Source organism: Canis lupus, chromosome 2, assembly GCF_011100685.1.
Source record: "Canis lupus familiaris isolate Mischka breed German Shepherd chromosome 2, alternate assembly UU_Cfam_GSD_1.0, whole genome shotgun sequence".
Classification (NCBI taxonomy): domain Eukaryota; kingdom Metazoa; phylum Chordata; class Mammalia; order Carnivora; family Canidae; genus Canis; species Canis lupus.
Window position 1 is genome coordinate 34,241,553 of NC_049223.1, and position 19,987 is coordinate 34,261,539.

At 51.8% G+C, this 19,987-nt stretch overlaps 1 protein-coding gene across 6 annotated transcripts in view; it reads right to left on the reverse strand.

The window, feature by feature from the left end:
* The window catches only part of NRG2 (neuregulin 2), a 246,465-nt gene that overhangs the window by 30,507 nt on the left and 195,971 nt on the right, over positions 1-19,987 (reverse strand). For all 6 annotated transcript variants that reach the window (XM_038530313.1, XM_038530316.1, XM_038530315.1 and 3 more), the window contains 2 exons: positions 6,522-6,693; positions 1,064-1,182 (listed from right to left, as the gene is read on the reverse strand). In XM_038530313.1, coding sequence (XP_038386241.1) covers positions 1,064-1,182; positions 6,522-6,693 — 291 coding nt within the window. The remainder of the gene's footprint in view (positions 1-1,063; positions 1,183-6,521; positions 6,694-19,987) is intronic.

Sequence of the window (19,987 nt, forward strand, 5' to 3'; positions counted from 1 at the left end):
AGAGGTAGGGTTGGAGTGGGAGGTACAGACGTGAGAAAGATCCAGAAAGGAGACAGACCAGGACTTGGAGACTTGGACCTTTAAGATACGGTGGTAAGGGAAACAAGGAGGCTGAGGGGCTGGGAAAATGGGGGGCAAGGGCTCACAATATAGGACAGACAGGGTATGTGCCAGGTTTTTCTCCGAAGGTCCTGGGGCAGGGAACGTTCCACATTCTCCATAGATAATGTTGGATTCAGGGAGTACTGGAGGGCTGCCTGGTTAAAGTACAGGCAGGCAGAGGCAGATATTAGACCTACAGGGGCAGGACTGGAAAGGAACCCAAATAACCAGGTAGCCAAAGGAATGCTCAGAGTGTGGGTGTTGGGGGGAGGAAAGCCACGTGTGGGATTTGGAGTTCCCGGGCTCCAGTGGAGGCATGCGGCCTACAGACAGGCAGCTCTGGCCACTTCCCAGTGAGGGGAAGCCAGGCTGCCTGCAAGCTGCCACTAGAGCTGCCATGGTGCAGGCGGAAAGCTGAGGGTGCTGTGGGGTTTTGACCCTGCCTGTTTTTAAGGGAGAGGTCCACCTATGGGAGGAGGGTCTGCCATCCCTGGAAAGAGGCTGCCCGCAGGGGCCAACACACACAAGCCCCCTGGCTGTGGCCCCGGGGAGATGGCTGCCTGCACCCAGGTACCCAGCAGAGCAACAGGCAGTCAGCTCCCACACGCCCGGGGCCTGCCTCTCCCTGACGCCCCGCTCTTGGCAGCCCAGCCTCCCATAATTGCCTTCTAAAAATATCCTTCCCCCACCCCCACCTCTTGATTTCAAAATATTTAGTTTTCAGGATATTTAAAATGAGAGCTGGCGGCTCTTCCAGGCCCAGATAACAAAGCTAAACATTTATGCTTTGACTGCATTTCTCTGAATCGGCTCAGATCTTGGGGCTTGATATGGCAGCAGCAGGAGGGAGGGGAGTCAAGTGCAAGATGGATCATGTGTGGGCCTCCTGAGGGCTGAGGGTGTGACTGGCCTGCCCCTCAGACCCCTGTAGGAACCCTCCCTTTGTTGGGGGACCACCTACCGCTGTTGACGTGGAGCCGGCCCCGGACCGTGTCCTTCCCCAGGATGTTCTCGGCCTCACAGACATACTCCCCAGCATCCTCCACCTTCACCTTGTTGAACTGGAGTCGAGAGTTCTTTCTGGTTGGGGGGGGGGGGGTGATAAGAGGGGAGAGATGTGAGCCAAGGCCCAGGCTAGCTGTGGTCCCCAGTGGTCACTGCGCGATCATTTCTCCCCACAGAGCCACAGTGGCTGCGCAGGGTGGATGAGAAGTCGATTACATGCGGGGTACAATGCTGAGTCCCCCAAGCTGCAGGGAGACCTGGGGGACAACACAGGGTAGAGCCAGTGGCTGTACACAGGTCTCTAAATCTCTGTGTCCTCATGTCTACTTCTCTAGGGCTGCACCTTCTCTGTAGCCTTTTTCTGGAGGAGGAAAGTGGAGTCTCCTAAGGAAGTCACATGGCTACCTCTCTCTTTTCAGGCTCCCCCCCGCCACTCTTCAAAACAGGGCAGCCACTGCCTCACCAGTTACCTCTGCCTGGCCCTAGAAGTGGCTGCCTGCCGCTCTAGATACAGAAGGCCTGCTCCCAGGTACCTGCAGACCCTCAGGTTAAAAGGCTCTCATAGCAAGGGTGCCCAGCCTCCCAGTCCCAACCAGTGGCTTCCCTGGCCTTCACCCTGGCCCTGCCATTAGGTTACTCTGTGGCTTCTCCTAGGGGCTTTAGTTTCATCCATCCATCCATCCATCCATCCATCCATCCATCCATCCATCCATGTAATTAATGTTACTGAGTGCCTTCTATGTGGTAGGACCTTGGATACCTCAAGGGAACAAATAGATCCTGATCCTCAGGGCCTGACTTGACCCTCATGGCTAACCTGGAGGGAGACAGGCAGTCCAGATGGGAAAACTGAACCCTAGAGGAGCCTCTGGATTTGTCCAAAGGGACCTGGCAAGGCAATAGCAGAGATGGACGAGGAGCTGGAGTTGGTGAGGACACGGGCCCCTCAGTGGCTCATGGACTATTTCCTAGAGCCAGAGGCTGGGAGGCTAGCCCCCTCTGCAAAGGGCTTTGCAGCCAGTCCCTGCATGCTGAAAGTTGTAGGGCCAGGCTGGGCAGTAGGGGTTGTGCTGTGTGTGACTCCAGGGTACTAGGCTCTGGTTCCCCTCTTCTTTCTGAAGACCCTGCCAAAGCTCTCCTTTCCCGTGGTTTCTCTGCATCTGCCCCAGGGTGCCTGGACTCTGCAGGGTCTGTACATACCTCCTGTCCCTCCCTGGGCCGCAGTGCTCTTCAGGGGCCCATCTGAGCTCTGGATAAAGCCTAGTACCCCAGCCTGGCCCGCAGGGAGAAACAAGAAGTAGCATAAAAATTTCTTTACATGATGTAACCTCCTCCACTTTTTAGTCCCAAATTAAAATGCCAGATTCCCAGAATATGTGTAGTGTGTTGGAGGGGTGGTGGAATGGGAGCTGGGGTAATACAGCTACCACTGCCCTGAGCCCTGGGATGAACATCAGAGCCACGACGCTCTTGGGGAAAGGATGGGGAGGTGACACTGGGCCACGGCAGGGGCAGGGGAGCCAGCAAACTGACACCTGTCACCCTGGGGCTGTGCTTTGGGAGCCTGTGTCCTAGGCTCACGGCTGCCTCTGGAGGGCCTCTTCCCAGACCTCCTCACTCCAAGATCCTTTAAACGAGGATCCATGAGGTTGTCTTGTCAATAGGCCCTGTTGCTGTGGTGATGTCCTTGCTGATGTTTAGGCGACAGCTGTCTGCCTGACCCCTCACACTCCCCACCCCGGCTCTCCCCCTTCCTCCGTGACCCTATCCCTCCAACCCTTTCCAGCTCAAGCCAGTCTGTCTCCTTGGCCTGGTGTCTGCCTACAATCCTCTTCTGTCAATTCAAGTTTGTTCTCTTCATTAAACAGAGCCCTGGAGGCCCCTCTGGCTAAAATAAAATCTCCTTCCTGGCTCCAGCCTAATTAGATGCCACAAAGCCCAACTGCCCCAGGACCAGGCTTCTCTCACTTCTGGGCCACAAGCAACTCCCTGACACTAGAGGAACAGAGCAGGTAACTACCTGAGGGTCGCAGGGTCAAGCTATAGGGGGCACAGAGCTAGAACCTCCCTGTCACCCACAGCTGGATTCAAAGGAGCCCCCCTTATACCACATCCTGTGTAGCAGGGAAGGTGGAGTAAGGCTCACAGATATCTTGGGGGACAAAGACTGGAAATGGCAGGAAGGCCTTCCCACATGAGGCGGGTGAGATCTGTGGAAACTTGGTCCAGGGCTCGAGGAGAGGCCCTTTCCTCTGAGGAAATGGCAAGGGGCACCTTAGTTTCTCAGCTGTGTGATGATCTGGCCAGTTCCAGGAAGGGGACCCCAGACTTGCACACAAGGTCCTGAGGTCAGAGCTGCAGGGTAGGGGCTCTATGGGTCCCTCAGCCCTGAAGGAGCAGGAGCCATTGCATTCTCTCATCACTCCTAGCTCCAGGCAGAGACCCTGAGGATTCAGGACCCGGTCCCACCTTCCTGGTAGGCCCGATGCCTGTGTGCCACACTGATCTGGGCCTGCCCCTGCAATGCACGCCCCTCCCCCCTCTCTTAGCCAGTTTTGTGCTGGCAGGGACGGGATCTGGGCGGCTGTATCCTCCACCCGTCCACACAGTTTCCTCAATGCCTACCTCATGCTGCCTGCCTGAGGGGCCTGTTCCAGCTTGCCCTCATACATAAGGGAACATGTGGTTCTGCAGGGGAGGGCCCTGTGCTCAAGGCTTGGGGGGCTGGTTTTCTTTTGGCACAGGAAGGCCTGGGTTAGACACCTCAATGTGGCAGCCTCAGAGACAGTACAAGCTGGAGAGAGGGCCTCTGCAGGCCAAGAGCCATTTCAGGAAGGAGGGTGGCCTGGCCGGTGGAGGGCTAGGATGGCCAAAGGGCAAGCTGCAGTGTGGGCAGAATGAAAGAGAAGATTCTGCCAGAGAGGAGACGCCTGCTTACGTCCCTGGCCCCCATGCAGGGGAAGTGTGTGCTTATGTGCAGGTGGTAGCCCTCTTTGCCACAGCAGGGAAATTATAAATTCTCTATCAGAGCTCATTCCACCCCATCAACTCCTGCTGGGAGCCCAGGGGCAGACTGGTGGATTGAGGAAGTTTCAGGAGTGCAGCAAATGGGACAGGGCCCTGACAGGAAGAGGGCAGGGGCACACTTCAGGCTCCTAGGGGTCCCCAATACCCAGAACAGAAAGACTTGCCCTGGCCCTGTTTCTGGACTGGAAAACCCACATGTCAGATGAGCCTGACCAGGATGGTAACTTGCTTAAAGTCTAGGTCAACCCAAAGGGTGCCCTGTCCAGTCCTAATGTCACTTGTACCCAGAAGAAGAGTACTCGTCCTGCAAGATTCTAATTAATTCAATACTGAAAGCAGATCTGTGCCAGGCCATATAGGGCAGAAGGGCGTATGCAGGCGGCATCTAACCTCTAAAGCTCTCTCATATTAGAGGGAGAGACAACACCCCGAGGTGCAATGAAATCATGTCTAAGACCCCCTGAGGGGACCAGAAGAGCTGCCTGGAGGGTTCAGGAAGGTGTCCCAGAGGATAGGACATTTAATCTGAGCCTGGAGAACTTTGCCAGGAACAAGGTTGGGGAAGGGGGAGCTGCCAGCACAGGGAACAGCTTGGGCCCAAGTCTGGGATCAGGAAAGGAAAAGACAGGGATGAGGAGTGGTGCAGTATTGGGGAACAGCATGGCAGTGACGAAGAGGGGCGGTGGAAGGGCCTGAGGCCTGGGCTGTAGCTCAAAATGTGTCAAGTAAGGTGCACCTGGGTGGCTCAGCAGTTGAGCATCTGCCTCAGGTTGTGATCCCGGGGTCCTGGGATCAAGTCCCACATCGGGACTTCCCATGGGGAGCCTGCTTCTCCCTCGGCCTATCTCGGCCTCTCTCTCTGTGTCTCTCAGGAATAAACAAATAAAATCTAGAAAAAAAAAATCTGTCAAGTGAGTGACTTATCAGATATGTGTCCTTGTTAGAAAGATCATCCCCTGCTAGAGTCACAGGGATCAGTGGATCTCTAGAACTATAAGCAAAACTGGGTAGATAAGGCACATTTTTTTGGAAGAAAAGGGTGAAGGCCTTTACCACAGTCTGTACTGGAAGCTAGACTGGAAGCTCTGTGAAGGATGGGAGGGGCCATGTCTGGTTCAGTTTCTGGTGTACGTCCAGCCTCTGGCAGAGTGCCTGGCACACCATTGATATTCAATATGTACATGTTAGATACAGAGATGAACTCACAAAGGGGTCTGTGGCCCAGGAAAAGTGGGGATGCCCAGGGGAGGGAAAGAAGCTGGAGGCAGGAGAGCAGATAAGAACACACAGGGCAGAGAGCAGTGTTTCCTGTGGGCAGGGATGGCATGGGAGCAGGTGCCATGCAGCAGGAGGTCTGGTTCTGCCACAGCTGAGAGGGGAGCACAGAAGGGTGCAGCAGGGCCAGAGGGGATGAGGGGGAGACACTAGACTTGGGCCATACAGGATTAGAACTGTCTGTAGGTATCCCAGGGGTGGGATCCCATATTCAGCCAGCAGCATGGGTCTGGAACTCAGGTACAAACAAAATGTCATGAAACTGGAGACAAGGTTATCAGCTAGGAAAGGGTAAAATTACCTACAAGTGGAGAGGAGAGGAGAGGAGGGGAGCCCCCAACACTGGAGAGTTCCAGTACTGATGGTGACTGAGAGAAAGTGGTCAGAGGGACAGGAGGACCAGGAGGGGGGCCGCAGGGGCCACAGAGCCAGTGGCACCCATGCCAGTGGCTGCAGTGAGGCATGGGGTCTGAGGTCTGAGGGCTCTCAAGAGTGAGGCATGAGCTCTGAGGTCACCAGGGCTCTCAAGAGCCACAGCCATAGGTAGCATGGGAGTGTATTTAGAAGGCAGATTCCAGCAGGGCAGAGAGGCATGGAGGACGACAGGGTGGAGTCAGTGGACACGGGACTGACCCTGGATGATGGTGCAGGGTAGAAGCGGGCCAGGCAGCAGCTGAAAGAGGGACAGGCACACAGGGGTGGAGGGAAAGCTTTGAGAAGGGAAGTGATGGAAGAGAGTTGGTGGTGGAGAGAGAGGGAGGTGGAAGTCATCACTCAGGGCTGCCCAGATGCATCCTGGAGTCTGTCTTTCACCAAAGGTTGCCAAACGGGGGGCTTTCAGACACTGGGGCAGATCCTTTGGGAAGTTTTAGGGACAAGAGGGGACTTGCATAGGTAAAGCTGAGTTTGATAATCCAATTGCCTTCAAAGATCTTCATTAAACATTCACAGTCAGCAAGACACCGGACCACCAAAGCCAGAGGGGCCTGGAACCGCAAGGAGAAATGGGGCAGGGCCAGGAGGGAGGACTGAAGCCGGTCCCCCTTTTCAGGAAGGGTGAGGGCAGCCTGGTGGACAGAGGGAGGGGTGAGAGAGGGAGGGGAGCATCTTACCTGCCGTTGCCATACTTGATGCGGATGTCCCGGCTGCGGTTGAGCTCCTTGCCATCCTTGAACCAGCGGTAGGAGGGCTGAGGATTGCCCGCTGCTGCCTCGCACTTCAGTGACTGCTTCTCACCCACCTGTCCGGTCTGGCTCTTCATCTTCTTCAGCTTGGGCCGGGTGGCTGTGGGGTACAAGGCAGGGAGGTGAGCACAGGGGCAGGGGTGCAGTGCCAAGCACAAGCAGCAGAAAGAAGGCCACTGTCTTCAGGAGGTGGAAGGGTGGCCTGGGGAGCCTACCCTCCTGGTGTCATTTCCCAGTTCAGTTCAATTACTGTTCACAGAGGGTCCGCGGTGGTGTCAATGTAGCTACTACCTATGAAGCTTCCCTCACACTTGCAATGATACTTGGGGCTTTCGATACATTAGCTTAGGAAAAGAAACCCACGAGTTCACTGCAATGATGAAACCCCTTTACAGATGGGGACAACTGAGGCTAAGAATGCAGAAGTCACTTTCTCCAGGTGAACTGGGAATTCAAACCCAGATCCCCTTGACTCAGATGCTCATGATCTAACTCCTGTCCCAGATGCCCAGGCCTAGGCTGGGCCCAGAGGACACAGGAGGACCAAGATGACAGACACAGCTCCTGCCCTTAGGGAGGTCGGTCTGGCAGAAGGGCCGTAACCTGGCATTAGCATCACAGCATGGCCCCTGGAGGCTTGGAGGTGCTGAAACCAGAGGAAGGACCTCAATCCAGATTGGGGGAAGAGCTAACTTAGTCAAGAGCTAAGGGATGCTAAGACCCTAGGAGTGGCAGGAAGGGAGTGAGCCAGGCAGAGTCAGCATTGTGGCTTAGGAGAATCACATGGTCTGGAGAGGTAGGCTGATGTGAATGGGTCAGGTGGAGCAGCCATCTGGAGGACAAGGCCTGGGGCTATACTGGGGGACACAGGCCCCACTAGGGCTCCAGGCAAATGCTAGGCTCAGCAGCTTCTCCCATTTTTCTTTTCTTCTCTTCTTTCTCTTCTCCTCTTCTCTTCTCTTCTCTTCTCTTCTCTTCTCTTCTCTTCTCTTCTCTTCTCTTCTCTTCTCTTCTCTTCTCTCTCTTCTCTCCTCTTCTCCTCTCTCTTCTCTTTTTAAAGATTTTTATTTATTTGTTCATGAAAGACAGAGAGAGAGAGAGAGAGGCAGAGACATGCAGAGGGAGAAGCAGGCTCTTGAGGGGAACCTGATGTGGAACTCGATCCCAGGACCCTGGGATCACGACCTGAGCCAAAGGCAGACACTCAACCATTGAGCCACCCAGGTGGCCCTTCTCCTATTTTTCTTACACAGAATTCTATTTCCACATGCCCAGGTCTCCCATGCTTCATTTCTTTGCTGCCCTCCCCTTGACAACAACAACAAAAAAAAAAAAAAAAAAGGAAAAAGTACTCTGTTCTCAGGAAGGTAAGGGCAAGCCCATGTTTCCTGCTGAGGTATGTAATAATTTCCACTGGGCAGCCCTTTATAGGTTACACAATGCTTTCATGCATGCTCTCGTTTGCTCCCTGAGCTCTGTGAGGCAAGTGTCATTGCCGACATAGATGGGGAAGATGAGACTCAGAGAGGTTAAGAAACTTGACCAAGGTCACATAGCCAGGCAGCCAGGCAGCTACAGAGCAGATCCAAAGCACAGGTATTTGTGTTTGCAACACAATGGGCCTGTAGCAGGCTGGTGTCTGCTTTTACAGCCTGTGTCTCTTTTGGGGGAATGGAGAAAATAACTGAAATTCTTCCATCAGCAGAAGGGAGGGTCTGTTAGGGCCAGGGAATTGTCTCGGGAATGAACGGTCCCGTCTCGGCTGACTCTGGAGGAAGGCAGCCAAGAGGGCCTGGCTATCGCCAGGGCTCCCTCACAGAACCTACCCCTGCATGGCTGCTTAGAAGCAGGCAGTAGATGGGAGAAGGTGCCTGGGGGGAGAGAGCAGAAAGAGAAAGAGCTCCTGAAGCTTCAAAAATGATATTACATAGACTAAAAAAACGACAGTGCTTATGAAATGCTTTGTTCGTTCTAGAAAATTAAAAAATACAGATGTATAAAAGAAAATAAAAATACTCAATTTTACCCAGAAGTAAGATACACACCCATACACGTGCATTGTAAATAAATGGGATCAGCATCAGTAACACATTTCTTTCATTAAATGAAAGAAATGTAAGCCTTTGAGTTTGGCCTTGATTATTAGCAACAGCATTTCCCACACTAATGTCTATGGGACGTGAATATCCAGAGAGATGATAATAAATAGACATTACTTGAGAAAAGGGTTCCATGAACAAACCAATTTGGGGAGCAGGTAGGTCAAGAGAGTTAACGAAGTATCATCACTGACTTTGGTATGATTTCCCAAAAAGGGTCTCACAACTTTTTTTCTCAGAACTCTTATAGAATTGCAAGGAAATAAAGTTAAATGGAATAGCTCTATAACCTAACTGGCGTTGGTCTATCTATCATCTATCTATCTATCTATCTATCTATCTATCTATCTATCTATCATCTATCATTTTATCTATCTATGTATCTATCATCTATCCACACATATTTTAATAATATCTTCACATAATTCAAAATCCAAGAAGTGTAAAAGGCTTTCTGACTTAAAACACAAGTCTCTGGGCAGCCGGGGTGGCTCAGCGGTTTAGCGCCGCCTTCAGCCAGGCTGTGATCCTGGAGACCCGGGATCGAGTCCCACGTCGGGCTCCCTGCATGGAGCCTGCTTCTCCCTCTGCCTGTGTCTCTGCCTGCCTCTCTCTCTGTCTCTCATAAATAAATAAAATCTTAAAAAAAAAAAAAAAACAAAGTCTCCCTCTAACTTCTGACCACAGTCACACAGTTGCCTTTGCAGAAGGCAATCAATTTTATCAGTTGCTTTTATATCATTTCAGAGACATTTTATGCCTAGACAAAAAACTCTAGTATTCACACACATATTTTTAAACATTTTCATGGTTGCATAATATTCCTTTATTGGTGTGCCATAATTGATGTAACCAGTTCCTCTCCTGGAGTATTCAGCATGTTTTCTCCCCACTGCCACCTCATTACAAACAGGCCCAGCTTCATCCAGTACATATATTCAGTGTGCCCAGCTAGGACACACAGTGTTCATCCTTCGCACACATCTAGCATGTACTGCTGGACAGGCAGTGCGGCTCTTGACTCAGACTGCCTAGATTCAAAACCAGGCTTTGCTACTTAGCTTTTTGTCCTCAGGCCGCTGACCTAATCCTTTTGTGCCTCAGTTTCCTCATCTGTGAAATACGGGTAATCATCACAGCTCTGACCTCATGGGATGGCAGCTGTAAGGATTGTCTGAAACAATGCACATAAAGCTTGGCTTGCACAGAGCATTTAACAAAGGTTAGCTATTACTGCTTATTACTATCTACAATAATTTCCTAGGGCAATCTTCCTAAAAGTGGAATTGCTGCATCAAAAGGGTATGAGATCTTCCTCAGCTTTAAGCATTGCCAAATTGCCTTCTGGAAAGGTTGCACCAATTTGCACTCCCACTGGTGAATGACAGTGCCTGTTTTTTCCACACCCTCCCTAACATGAGGTATTATCACATAGTTAATCTTCGCCAATTAGCTAGGCAAAAGATAACGTCTCTTTGTTGTTGTAGTTTGCATTTATTTGATTCCTGGTGAGGCTGACCACTTTTCATAAATGTATTGTCTCATTGTATTTCTTCTTTTTGAACTGCCTGTTCATGTCTGTACTCTGTTTTTCTATTGGGTGCTCATCTTATTGATCTGTAAGAGGTTTTTAAAATAAATACCAAGGCTATTAACCTTTTGCTATATATATTTTTTCCCTAATTACCTGCTTCTTACAATTTTTAATGCTGGTTTTGGGGTATTTTTTTGGACACCCAGAGGTTTTATGTGTTGATCAACCTATTAGTCTGTTGGACTTTCTGGAATATCATTATTCTAAGTGTGACTAAAGTCCTGCCTCAGCATCCTTGCCCCCTACGTACATCACACTCTCCTTCATCTGCTTTCTCTGGGATCCCTATACTTCTTATCAATACTTCTTAACCTTAGATGCTACTGAGAACCACAGAGGAAGCTTTAAGAATTATGTAGGTGCCTGGAACATATCCTAGATCTTCTGAAGCAGAACCCGTGAAAGCAGGTCCAGGTGTGTGGGTTTTAAAGACATATGATATATAGCATAAAGGAAAGTGCACATATTGTAAGTATACAGTTCAAGGACTGGTGCCAAACTAAAAACATCTTCATGGGTGGCTTTCCTCTAAAGTTGGGTTGACACCTGGTGATCTAACAACCTTTTGATCAACTAGTGACCTCCAACTAGTCTCCTCCTCCTTCTCATTAACTGGGGACATAGAGAGCTCCTCTCAAGTTCTAGAGTGCCTCCCCCCACCGCATGGGGAGTACTGACCTTTCTTGCAGTTCTAAGACAAGGGGCCTCCTGTCTTCCACCCACATGGTGGGAAGAAATGGTAGTCACTCTACTACCTTGTTTCCTGACATGAGTCCTTTTTTTTTTTTTTAAAGATTTATTTATTTATGATATACAGAGAGAGAGAGAGAGAGAGAGAGGCAGAGACACAGGAGGAGGGAGAAGCAGGCTCCATGCCGGGAGCCTGACGTGTGACTCGATCCTGGCACTCCAGGATCGCGCCTTGGGCCAAAGGCAGGCGCTAAACCGCTGAGCCATCCAGGGATCCCCCTGACACGAGTCCTGATACAATACTATGCATGGAGCTTGGGACCATTGCTAATGGTGGTGGTGATGGGGAGAGCATGGTGACAGACTGACCCCAGAAACAGCAGGCATGACCTCATTTTAGGGAGCCTGAGGAACTGGGGGCTGCAAAGGCATTCCTTGTCCCCAGTAGAAAATCCAGGATCGCATTACAGATCATAAGGAGCCTACTCTGTCTGGTGAGAATCCTCTGTGACCTGACAGCCACTTCTTGATAGTATACTCACTTCAGAACAACCCCATCTAGTTCACTTGTTCCTCATTTGTTCATTCATTCAACTTACTGCATGCCAGGCACTGTTCTGGGTCCTAATATACAGTAGTGACCAAGACAGGTAAGATTCCTGCTCTTAGGGAACTCAAGTTTTTTTTTTTTTTTTAATTAAAGATTTTATTTATTTATTCATGAGAGACAGAGAGAGAGAGAGAGAGAGAGAGAGGCAGAGACACAGGCAGAGGGAGAAGCAGGCTCCATGCAGGGAGCCTGACATGGGACTTGATCTGGGTCTCTAGGATCCTGCCCTGGGCTGAAGGCGGCACTAAACCGCTAAGCCACCTGGGTTGCCCCGCAGAACTCAAGTTTTAGGGAGGAGGATAGACAACAGCAAATAATCAATAGGGACCATGAGGCAGTAATAAGTAGCTGGATAAAGATCTCGAGGTGGGAATGAGCTTGGTGAGTTCAAAGGCTAAAAGAGGCCCATGTGGCTGGAAGATTCTGGAAGGTAGGGGTAGTAAGAGAGGACCCTAGAGAGGCAGACCCCATGACCGATGTGAGGCTGTATGAGCCAGCCAAGAAGTCTGGATTTGTTTTGCCCCCCCCCTTTTTTTTTTTTACTTCTTATGTGCCTATTTGGATTGCATTATAGTCCTATTCAACAGGACTGGTTTAAAGGATGGTAAAATAAAAATAACCATACACTTGAATCATGCCACATTCTTTTTTTTCCCCACCTTCTTTACAAAGAGTCTTCTTTCACATCTATTAACAGTTCCTCACAAGACTCATCTGAGATACTAAAAACCATGCCCCCTGCTCTAACGGTGTCTAGTCCTGGTCCCTGTTCACAGAAATATTAGTTCACAGCTCTCTGAAAGCCAAAGATGTGCTTTTTGAAAGGGAATAGGACCCTGAGAACAGGCTGCATTTTTTTTTTTTCAATCAGGCAAGTCCCTTGAGGGGAGGGGAAGGAGCTCAGGAGACGGGAAAAAGAAGACCCTTGAGGTGGCACTCAGAACAACACCCAGAGGACCCCTGTACTCTCACTCCTGGGCCCAGAGCCTCCTTAGGCTTTCTATGGTGAGAGGCATGGATAAGCTCTCCAAGATGGCCCAGATTTGTTTGGTAAATACGATGGGAAAATATCAGAGGCTTACAAGTCAGGCAATAACTTGATCTTACTTTGTACATTTTAAGGTCATTCTTACACTGAGCCACCACTGCTTCTTCCACTGTGGCTTCCAGCTTCTGAATCCAGTACCAGCCCCTTGAGACACCCAGGACTAGGCGAAAGAGGCTGTTCACACAGCAGACTTTTGAGGACTGGGAGGTAGTGCTTATGGGGCCTAAGACATGAGTGGGTCAGCTCTGACTCCTGCCTGGACACTCTTTCTGAGCTGGATCTAGTATTGTCTGATGGCTGATATAGTATTGTCTGATGGTGATATGGCTGAGGACCCAAAATGCAAAGCTGTTGTGAGATACGGAGATCATGGTACTGTGTCCCAAGAAGGTCTTGGGGCAGAGCTAAAACAAGCAGAGGAATAGGCTTCCTGGTTTGGATAGGATTTGTCAGGGGAAGAGCTGGAGCAGCCCAGTGGGCAGGCACGCACTCCAAGTCAGTTGACGTGTGTTTACTGAGTGCCTACTGTAGGCCAGTTTCTGTGCTTTGTCCTGGACAGAAATGATCTGGCCATGTAAGAAGCAACCCCTCCCACCGCTCAAGGAGTTTAGTTTGTCCCTCTCTGTTATTGTTTTGTTACATAAGAAATACATTTTTATTGTAGAAAATTATACAAGTAAGGGAAAAGAAAGGCACTTTAAACCCATTCAGTTACCACCAGGGAAAAAACCACTGTCAACATTTTCAAGTACCTCCTGCAAGACTTTTCTAAAATGTTTTATACCCGACTCTTTAGTAAATATATTGTAAAAACATTTTCCCAAATCTAGAAATACAAATCTAAATCATTTTAATGGTCATATAATGTCTCATTGTTCAGATGAATTGGTTAGGTTGTCTCCAACATTTTGCTAATGTTAACAATACTATAATAAACTCTGCAAATTCAGCTTTATAGCCAAAGGAAGGAGCCACAGTCCCGAGAGTCTGCATTTCCCCACATAGAGAAAGGATGCTCAAAGGCCCCCCGGCACACAGATGAGAGACATCAGGTAGAAGAGGGGGGTCTGTGTGTACAACAAAGGAGGTCCCAAGACGGTCACTGATACCCTGCTTCCCTGTGGCTGCTCCTTGCTCGTAGGTGGAAGGGCAGGCAGCAAGCTGATGGCCTAGGTGGCCTTTGGATGTTGAGCAGCCCTCCCTTTACCTCCCTTGAGGTCTCCTCTGCGGACCCAGCCCTCTCTGCTGAGCTTCCATGCTCCCTGAGAGCTCCTCAGCCAGCCAGCTCCCTTCCTCCTGGCACAGTGCCCATCAAAGCAGCAGGACTAGGGCTCTCTGGAGTGGGGATATGGGAACATCTCCTTTGGCAGCTTTACAATAACAAGAGGAAGATCTCTCAAGGATGACCCAGACTGCCACAGAGAGATTTCCCTTGAGGATGGGTCCAGTAGAACCTTAAGATAGATCACAATTGCCACAAGCTGGGCCACACATGGGGTATCTGGTGGCTTCTGCTTCCTTATCACCTGATGCCAAGCCAGGGCATCCAGCCTGTATCTGCTCAAGAGGGAATCCCTACCAAGCGTCACACTGAAGATAACAACAGCAACAACAGTCAGGACTGCTCTATTCCCACATCCCAGCCCCGAGGCCAGGAGGTACCGCTGCTGCCAGCAGCTTGACCTCATTCCTCTCGGTAGTGGGCGGTGGGTGCGGAGCCTGCTGAGATCTGAGGGCAAGACAGACGCCCAGGACAGAGCCAGGCAGCCCAGCCGGGGAGGACCTGACCCAGCCTCCCTCCTAGCAACTGGGGCGGGGGGGGGGGGGATGGCAGGGGGAGCGGACTCTTAAAAGGGTTAATGATCCTCACCTCATGACTAAGGCTGAGCAGTCCCCTTTGCAGGGCAACACCTGGAGACAATGCGGCCAGCCTGCCTGGCATCAAAGTCTCCCACTGTCACGCTGCTGGTTGGCTGCGGGCTGGCCCCCTCCCCACCCCTTTCCTATCCATAAAGTGACTGCAGCCTATTGGAGGTTAATTACAGACTCCAAGTTCAAATGAGAAAGAAAAGAGCAGCTAAAAATGCAGCTGGTTTAAATGGGCACAGAGAGCCTTCTCTGTGAAACAGGTAGCCAGGTATCCTCCCTGTGGCCCGCAGAAGAGCCATTCATACTCACAGGCCAGGCCCTCCAAAGGGAGTGTGTGCCCTGCTGGGCCTCTTGGCTGAGCCACATCTCCTCAGCCAACCAGCCTGGTGCCTGGGCTTGCCCTGCCCTATTCTCACAACCATCCAACAAATGCCCACCTCTAATGATCCTTCTGATGTATCAGGCACCTACCTACCTGGCATCAGGGATATGGTGCTGAGGCACACAACATGGCTCCTGCCCTTGACTCGGGCTCTGCCTCCTGCCTAGGGCTCCACTGATACTGGCAGGGAGCAGAGCCTCACAGGGGACCATTTCCTTGTATCAGTGAGAACCAGCCCAGGCCTGATGGGCTTTCAGCTCTACACCAGCTACCTCAGTACAAGGTGGAGAACCAGGGCCAGGGCCATCAGGGGAAGGGAGCTAAGAGGGGAGGCAGAGCCTGTTCCAGAAGGGCCAGTACAGAGGGAGGAGGAGGGAGGGAGGAGGAGGAGACAAAGCTTGGGAGTTCCAACACCACCAGAGACCGCTCCCACCTTAGAGCTTCTCCTGCTCATCTAGGAGCACCCATCCTATACCAACCCTATGGTACATGTGCAGAGCATAAACATGCCTGGCCTGACCACCAGGCTCCCTGGCCCCTCTACCCCCTCCACCAGAAGTCAGGCACCCTGACAGAAACGCTGGCTTCCCTGGGGCTCCACCACAGCAGAGATGCTTGGCCTCCAGGGGGGGCTCGGGCCTGAGATGCGGGAACATGAGTAGCAGAGATTTTGGGGGGGGGGTGTCAAGAGATGTCACCTACGTCTGGGAGACACGGTTCACAGGGCAGAGGTGCCCATTGCTGGGCAGCAGTTGGTACTCAGCACAGACACGCAGTCTCCCTGGGTTCCTCCCAGTACTTGGGGCACAGACACCCAGAGTTAGCACAGATGAGGCACAGCGGCAGCAGCACGGCAGGAGAGGGAAGAGCAGCTAGCTGGGAACACTGCAGTTTAGCTCTTTGTCTCCATCTCCCGATTTCCCAGCTTCTGCTCTTAGGTAAGTGGTTTGGCCTCTCTGGGCCTCAGCTGACTCATCTGTAAACCGCTCTCTGCCTCCTTTAGAGGAAGGGAGGAAGAGAAAGCTCTATACAGAGGGATGGAAGGCTTCTTACCACACTCACCCCTTCCACTGCTGGTGGAAGGGTGGACAGAGCAGAGAGGACAGCACTGGAAGGCCTTTACCGTTTGCCCAAGCTGTTTAATCTCCCCACTGGGGAAGGCTGGGCTCCAGGCCCAAGTCTCGGGTCCAGGCCCGGAGAAGCCTTGGTGGGGGGCGCCTGCAGCTGCTGCACGAGGGCCGCCCCTTGCTCAGGGAACCCAGAGAGAGAGCCAAGGAGATCCCAGAGCCCCGGTCCCCTTCAGGATGGGCTGCTCTTCCCACCTCCTTGGCTTGGCTGAAGAAAGTTATTTCTGAAGCTTTGGGTCATGAGGAAATGGAGTGGGGGTGGAGAAAGGGGAAGCACCTCACACACCAGACAAGACCGGCTTTTCAGTCTGGGGTACACGCAAAGCCGCAGGATGATCTCAGGGCTGCTTTAGGCAGGCTCTGCCAAGCTCACGAGTAAGAAAAAGCGGCATCTTTGTATTAAAGCAAAGAGACATACGATGGGGATTTTTAAGATAAAAATAAAAGAATTCCAAGAAACACTGGATTTCGGGGAGGGGGGGTAGGTCTTAGCAGGCACCATACAAGCAAGATACTTGCCCATGTGCTCAGTGAATGCAGATACCACGGTGCGTGCAGGGGGCCCAGGTTGCCAGAGGCCAAGCCTCCTCCCCTTCAAGCCCATCAACAAGCATGGAGAGCCCGCATAGGCATTCTACGGGCTTGGAGGGCTGAAATGCGGGCCTTGTGGTCCAGGCTAAGGAGAGATGGCGCCTCGGGGTGGGGGGTTGTGGGGTGAGGGGAGTAGTGGGAGGAACTCACCCCAAATGCTTAGATATTTAGTTGCTGGCTCAAACAGAACATATGGGAAACCAGGTTCCCCATTTCGCTTAAGACCACCCTTTCTCCTGGGTTCCCCCCTTCTAGTCCCCTTGTCACCTGTGACAACTGTGTCTCTCTTGACTCTCTCCAGGGTTCGAGAGCATTCACCTTCCACCAAGCCTCATATTTTCCTAACCCTTCCAGTCTGCCAGGTCCTGCTCCAGGGCATACTGCTCCCAGCACCCCGACTACCAATCCACTAGCTGTGAACATAGGGAAGATTCTCCCCTGAGTGCCTCTCTATCCTTCTGAAACTTCCCATGGCCCCATGACGTCTACAGAAGAAAGGCCACTGCCTGTCCTGGCTGAGAGCCGGGTCCTTGAGGGAAGCTTGCTGGGCCAGGGACTTGGCCCCCTTCCCCTACACACCTGTCTGCTTTTCCCCCTATCACTTGCCTTCAGGAATAGTATATTCCAGGCAAACCAAATCGCTGGCCGCCCCCCAACTCTGCCTGTTCTGTATCCTGCCTGCCTCTGCACCTCTGCTCCTGCTCTCCCGACACTCCATTCCCCACACAGAAGCACAGTTGAGAGGGTCACACACACAGGCTGTGGGGGTCAAACTGCTCTTGGGTTGCATCCTGGCTCTGCCCAGTGTCTTGTGTAACCAATAAAGTTACTTAACTTTTCTGAGCCTTTATTTCCTTGTCTGTAAAACAGGGACAATCTCACCCACCTCATGATTGTGGCTGGAATTAAACGGGGGTGAGGTCTGTCAAGAGCTGCACAGTACCCGGAATGAGAGTTCCATAAGTGGTGGCACCTCAGGATGCCTCAGGATCAACTCTGGTGCCAATGCCCTTCTCCAGACCACCCAGCCAGGAGCAAACTCCGCCTCACACAGACCCCCCTGAGCATTTCCCCTGCCCTATATTTGGGGCTTCCTATCTTGGAGAAGACTGAGTTCTTGACTTTCTATCTAGACTGTGGGGACCTCGGGGATAGGATGCATTGGAGAATCATTCTATTCCTGGCACCTGGCACTGAGTAGGTGCTCACTCTTCATTGCTCATTGGCCAAAAAATGAATTAATCATGTAGGACTGGATTGTGACTGGTGGTACTTCACAGGGGCCCAGAAAAAGACGGCTGCAAGCACTCAGGGGAGGGTGGGGCCTCTCCATGGCTCATCTCAGAGACCCTTCCCTCCCAACGCTCCCTCCTGACTCAGTGCTCTCCTTCCTCCTTTGTCCAGACAGACATCTCCCCCAGGACAGCAAAGCAGGTGATAAAATAGGGACTTTGGGCAGCCCCGGTGGCGCAGTGGTTTAGCGCCGCCTGCAGCCCAGGGCATGATCCTGGAGACCCTGGATCAAGTCCCATATCAGGCTCTCTATATGATGCCTGCTTCTCCCTCTGCCTGTGTCTCTGCCTCTCTCTCTCTCTGTATCTATGAATAAATAAATAAAATCTTAAAAAAAAATAAAATAGGGACTTTGCCAAGAACTGCTCTTGCCTGGTCTACCAGACTGCCCAACCACCAAGGGGCCCCTGGCCGCAAGTGGGAAGCTCAGCCAGGGCAGCCTCTTTCCACAAGACTGCCCTCTTCAATTAAGAGAGAGGCCAGAAGGGTCTCCGTGTATGGGAGTGAAAGGGCTTGGAAATGTTCTCCTTCATTTGTGCACTCAAGTACGAATTGGACACTCGGCACATGTCAGATGCTGAGGGTCAAGCTGACATGGTTTTGGCCCTGGTGGAGATTCTAGCTGAGTAGGGTGTTGCACATACTGTGGGATGGGCACTGGGATGGGGAGGTGCTGGGGGCGGGCACAGAGATGCCCCGACCCTCCCTCCTTATCCTGGGGCGGGATGCACCTTGCGGAGGAAGCAGAGTCAGAAGGACGACAGGAGTTAGCCAAAAGAAGGGAAATATTGCTCCAGGCAAAGGGAATGATAGGTTCAAGAGACCGAGGCATGAGATCACAGTGCACTCAAGGAACTCTGAGAAATTCTTGACTGGATCACTGTATGTGAGGGTGGAGACATGAGGCTACGGGGGACCAGAGAGGGGGCAGTGCCTCCAAAACTGCTGCTCTTGTTCTTGGCCTGGAACTGCCAAACCCTTTGCCTTGTTGGTGTATGGATATCTTTCTCTGGGCCTCGGTTTCCCTGTCTGTACAGTGAAGGGACTGCACCATGAGCTCAGATCCAGCCTCACCTGACTGCACCAGAAATGGCAGATAAGGCTGTTTCAGATAAGTCTAAACTCACAAGCCTGACCTTCAGCGAACCCACTTTTTGGCCTGGTTGGTCTCTCCACCCCCCACACTGTGTAGGGCAGCATAGTTTCAGGACTGCACCTTATTTCCCAGCATCCTCTGTTATGCACATTTGTTCAAGTGCTTTCCTTAGCCCAGCCCGTCAGAGCCCTCCACCACAGTCCTTCCATCCTCCAAGGTCTATTGGAACTCCATCTCCTCCAGGAAGCCTCCCAAATTTCTCCAATGGGAATGAGTCTCTCCTCTCCATTCTGTGTCAGCCCTGGCCAGGGGCAGCCTTGCAACTGCAGTTAGGTCTGACTATGCCTATCTTGTCCTACCAGGTGGCAAGCCCATTCCCCAATGATGGCCTGTAGCCCCCAAGCACCATGCCTGGCCCTGAGAGGTTGGTTCAATATCCGTGAGCCTGACAGGCTCCCTACAGGGCTCTGGTCTGGGAGGCTAGCTGCCCAGCTCCACCAATAGTTCCCATATTTCACCATCACAATCAACTAGAGGACTGGCTACAACATACAGAGTGGCCCCAGCACCAGTTTCTGTTGGCCGGCGGTAGGACCCAAGAATTTGCATTTCTAGCAAGTTCCCAGTTTATGCCTTAAATCAGGCTCCTGCTGATTTGAACATTGACCCTTTGCACAAAGGACTCAATAGGACCAGAAAACCACCCAAACTTGTGCCAGATCTAGCTGGACCCTCCGGACCACGTGCTTGTGTTTTGGCTTGGCAGCTTCACCCTAAAACCTCAGTCTTCCAGGAACACTTGCCTGTGGGTGCAACCTCAGGCCTTGGGGCTGCCCTCTCGTGTCAGTGCTCCATGGTTCCTGTTCACGCCTTACTGCCACTGTCACGCTGCAAGCTCCTCAAGTCACCAGGACTCAACCTGCTCATTCTGTATCCCCTACCCTGCCCAAGAGCCCAGGAACTTACTATCTGGCTGGCTTGAGGTGACAGGAAGG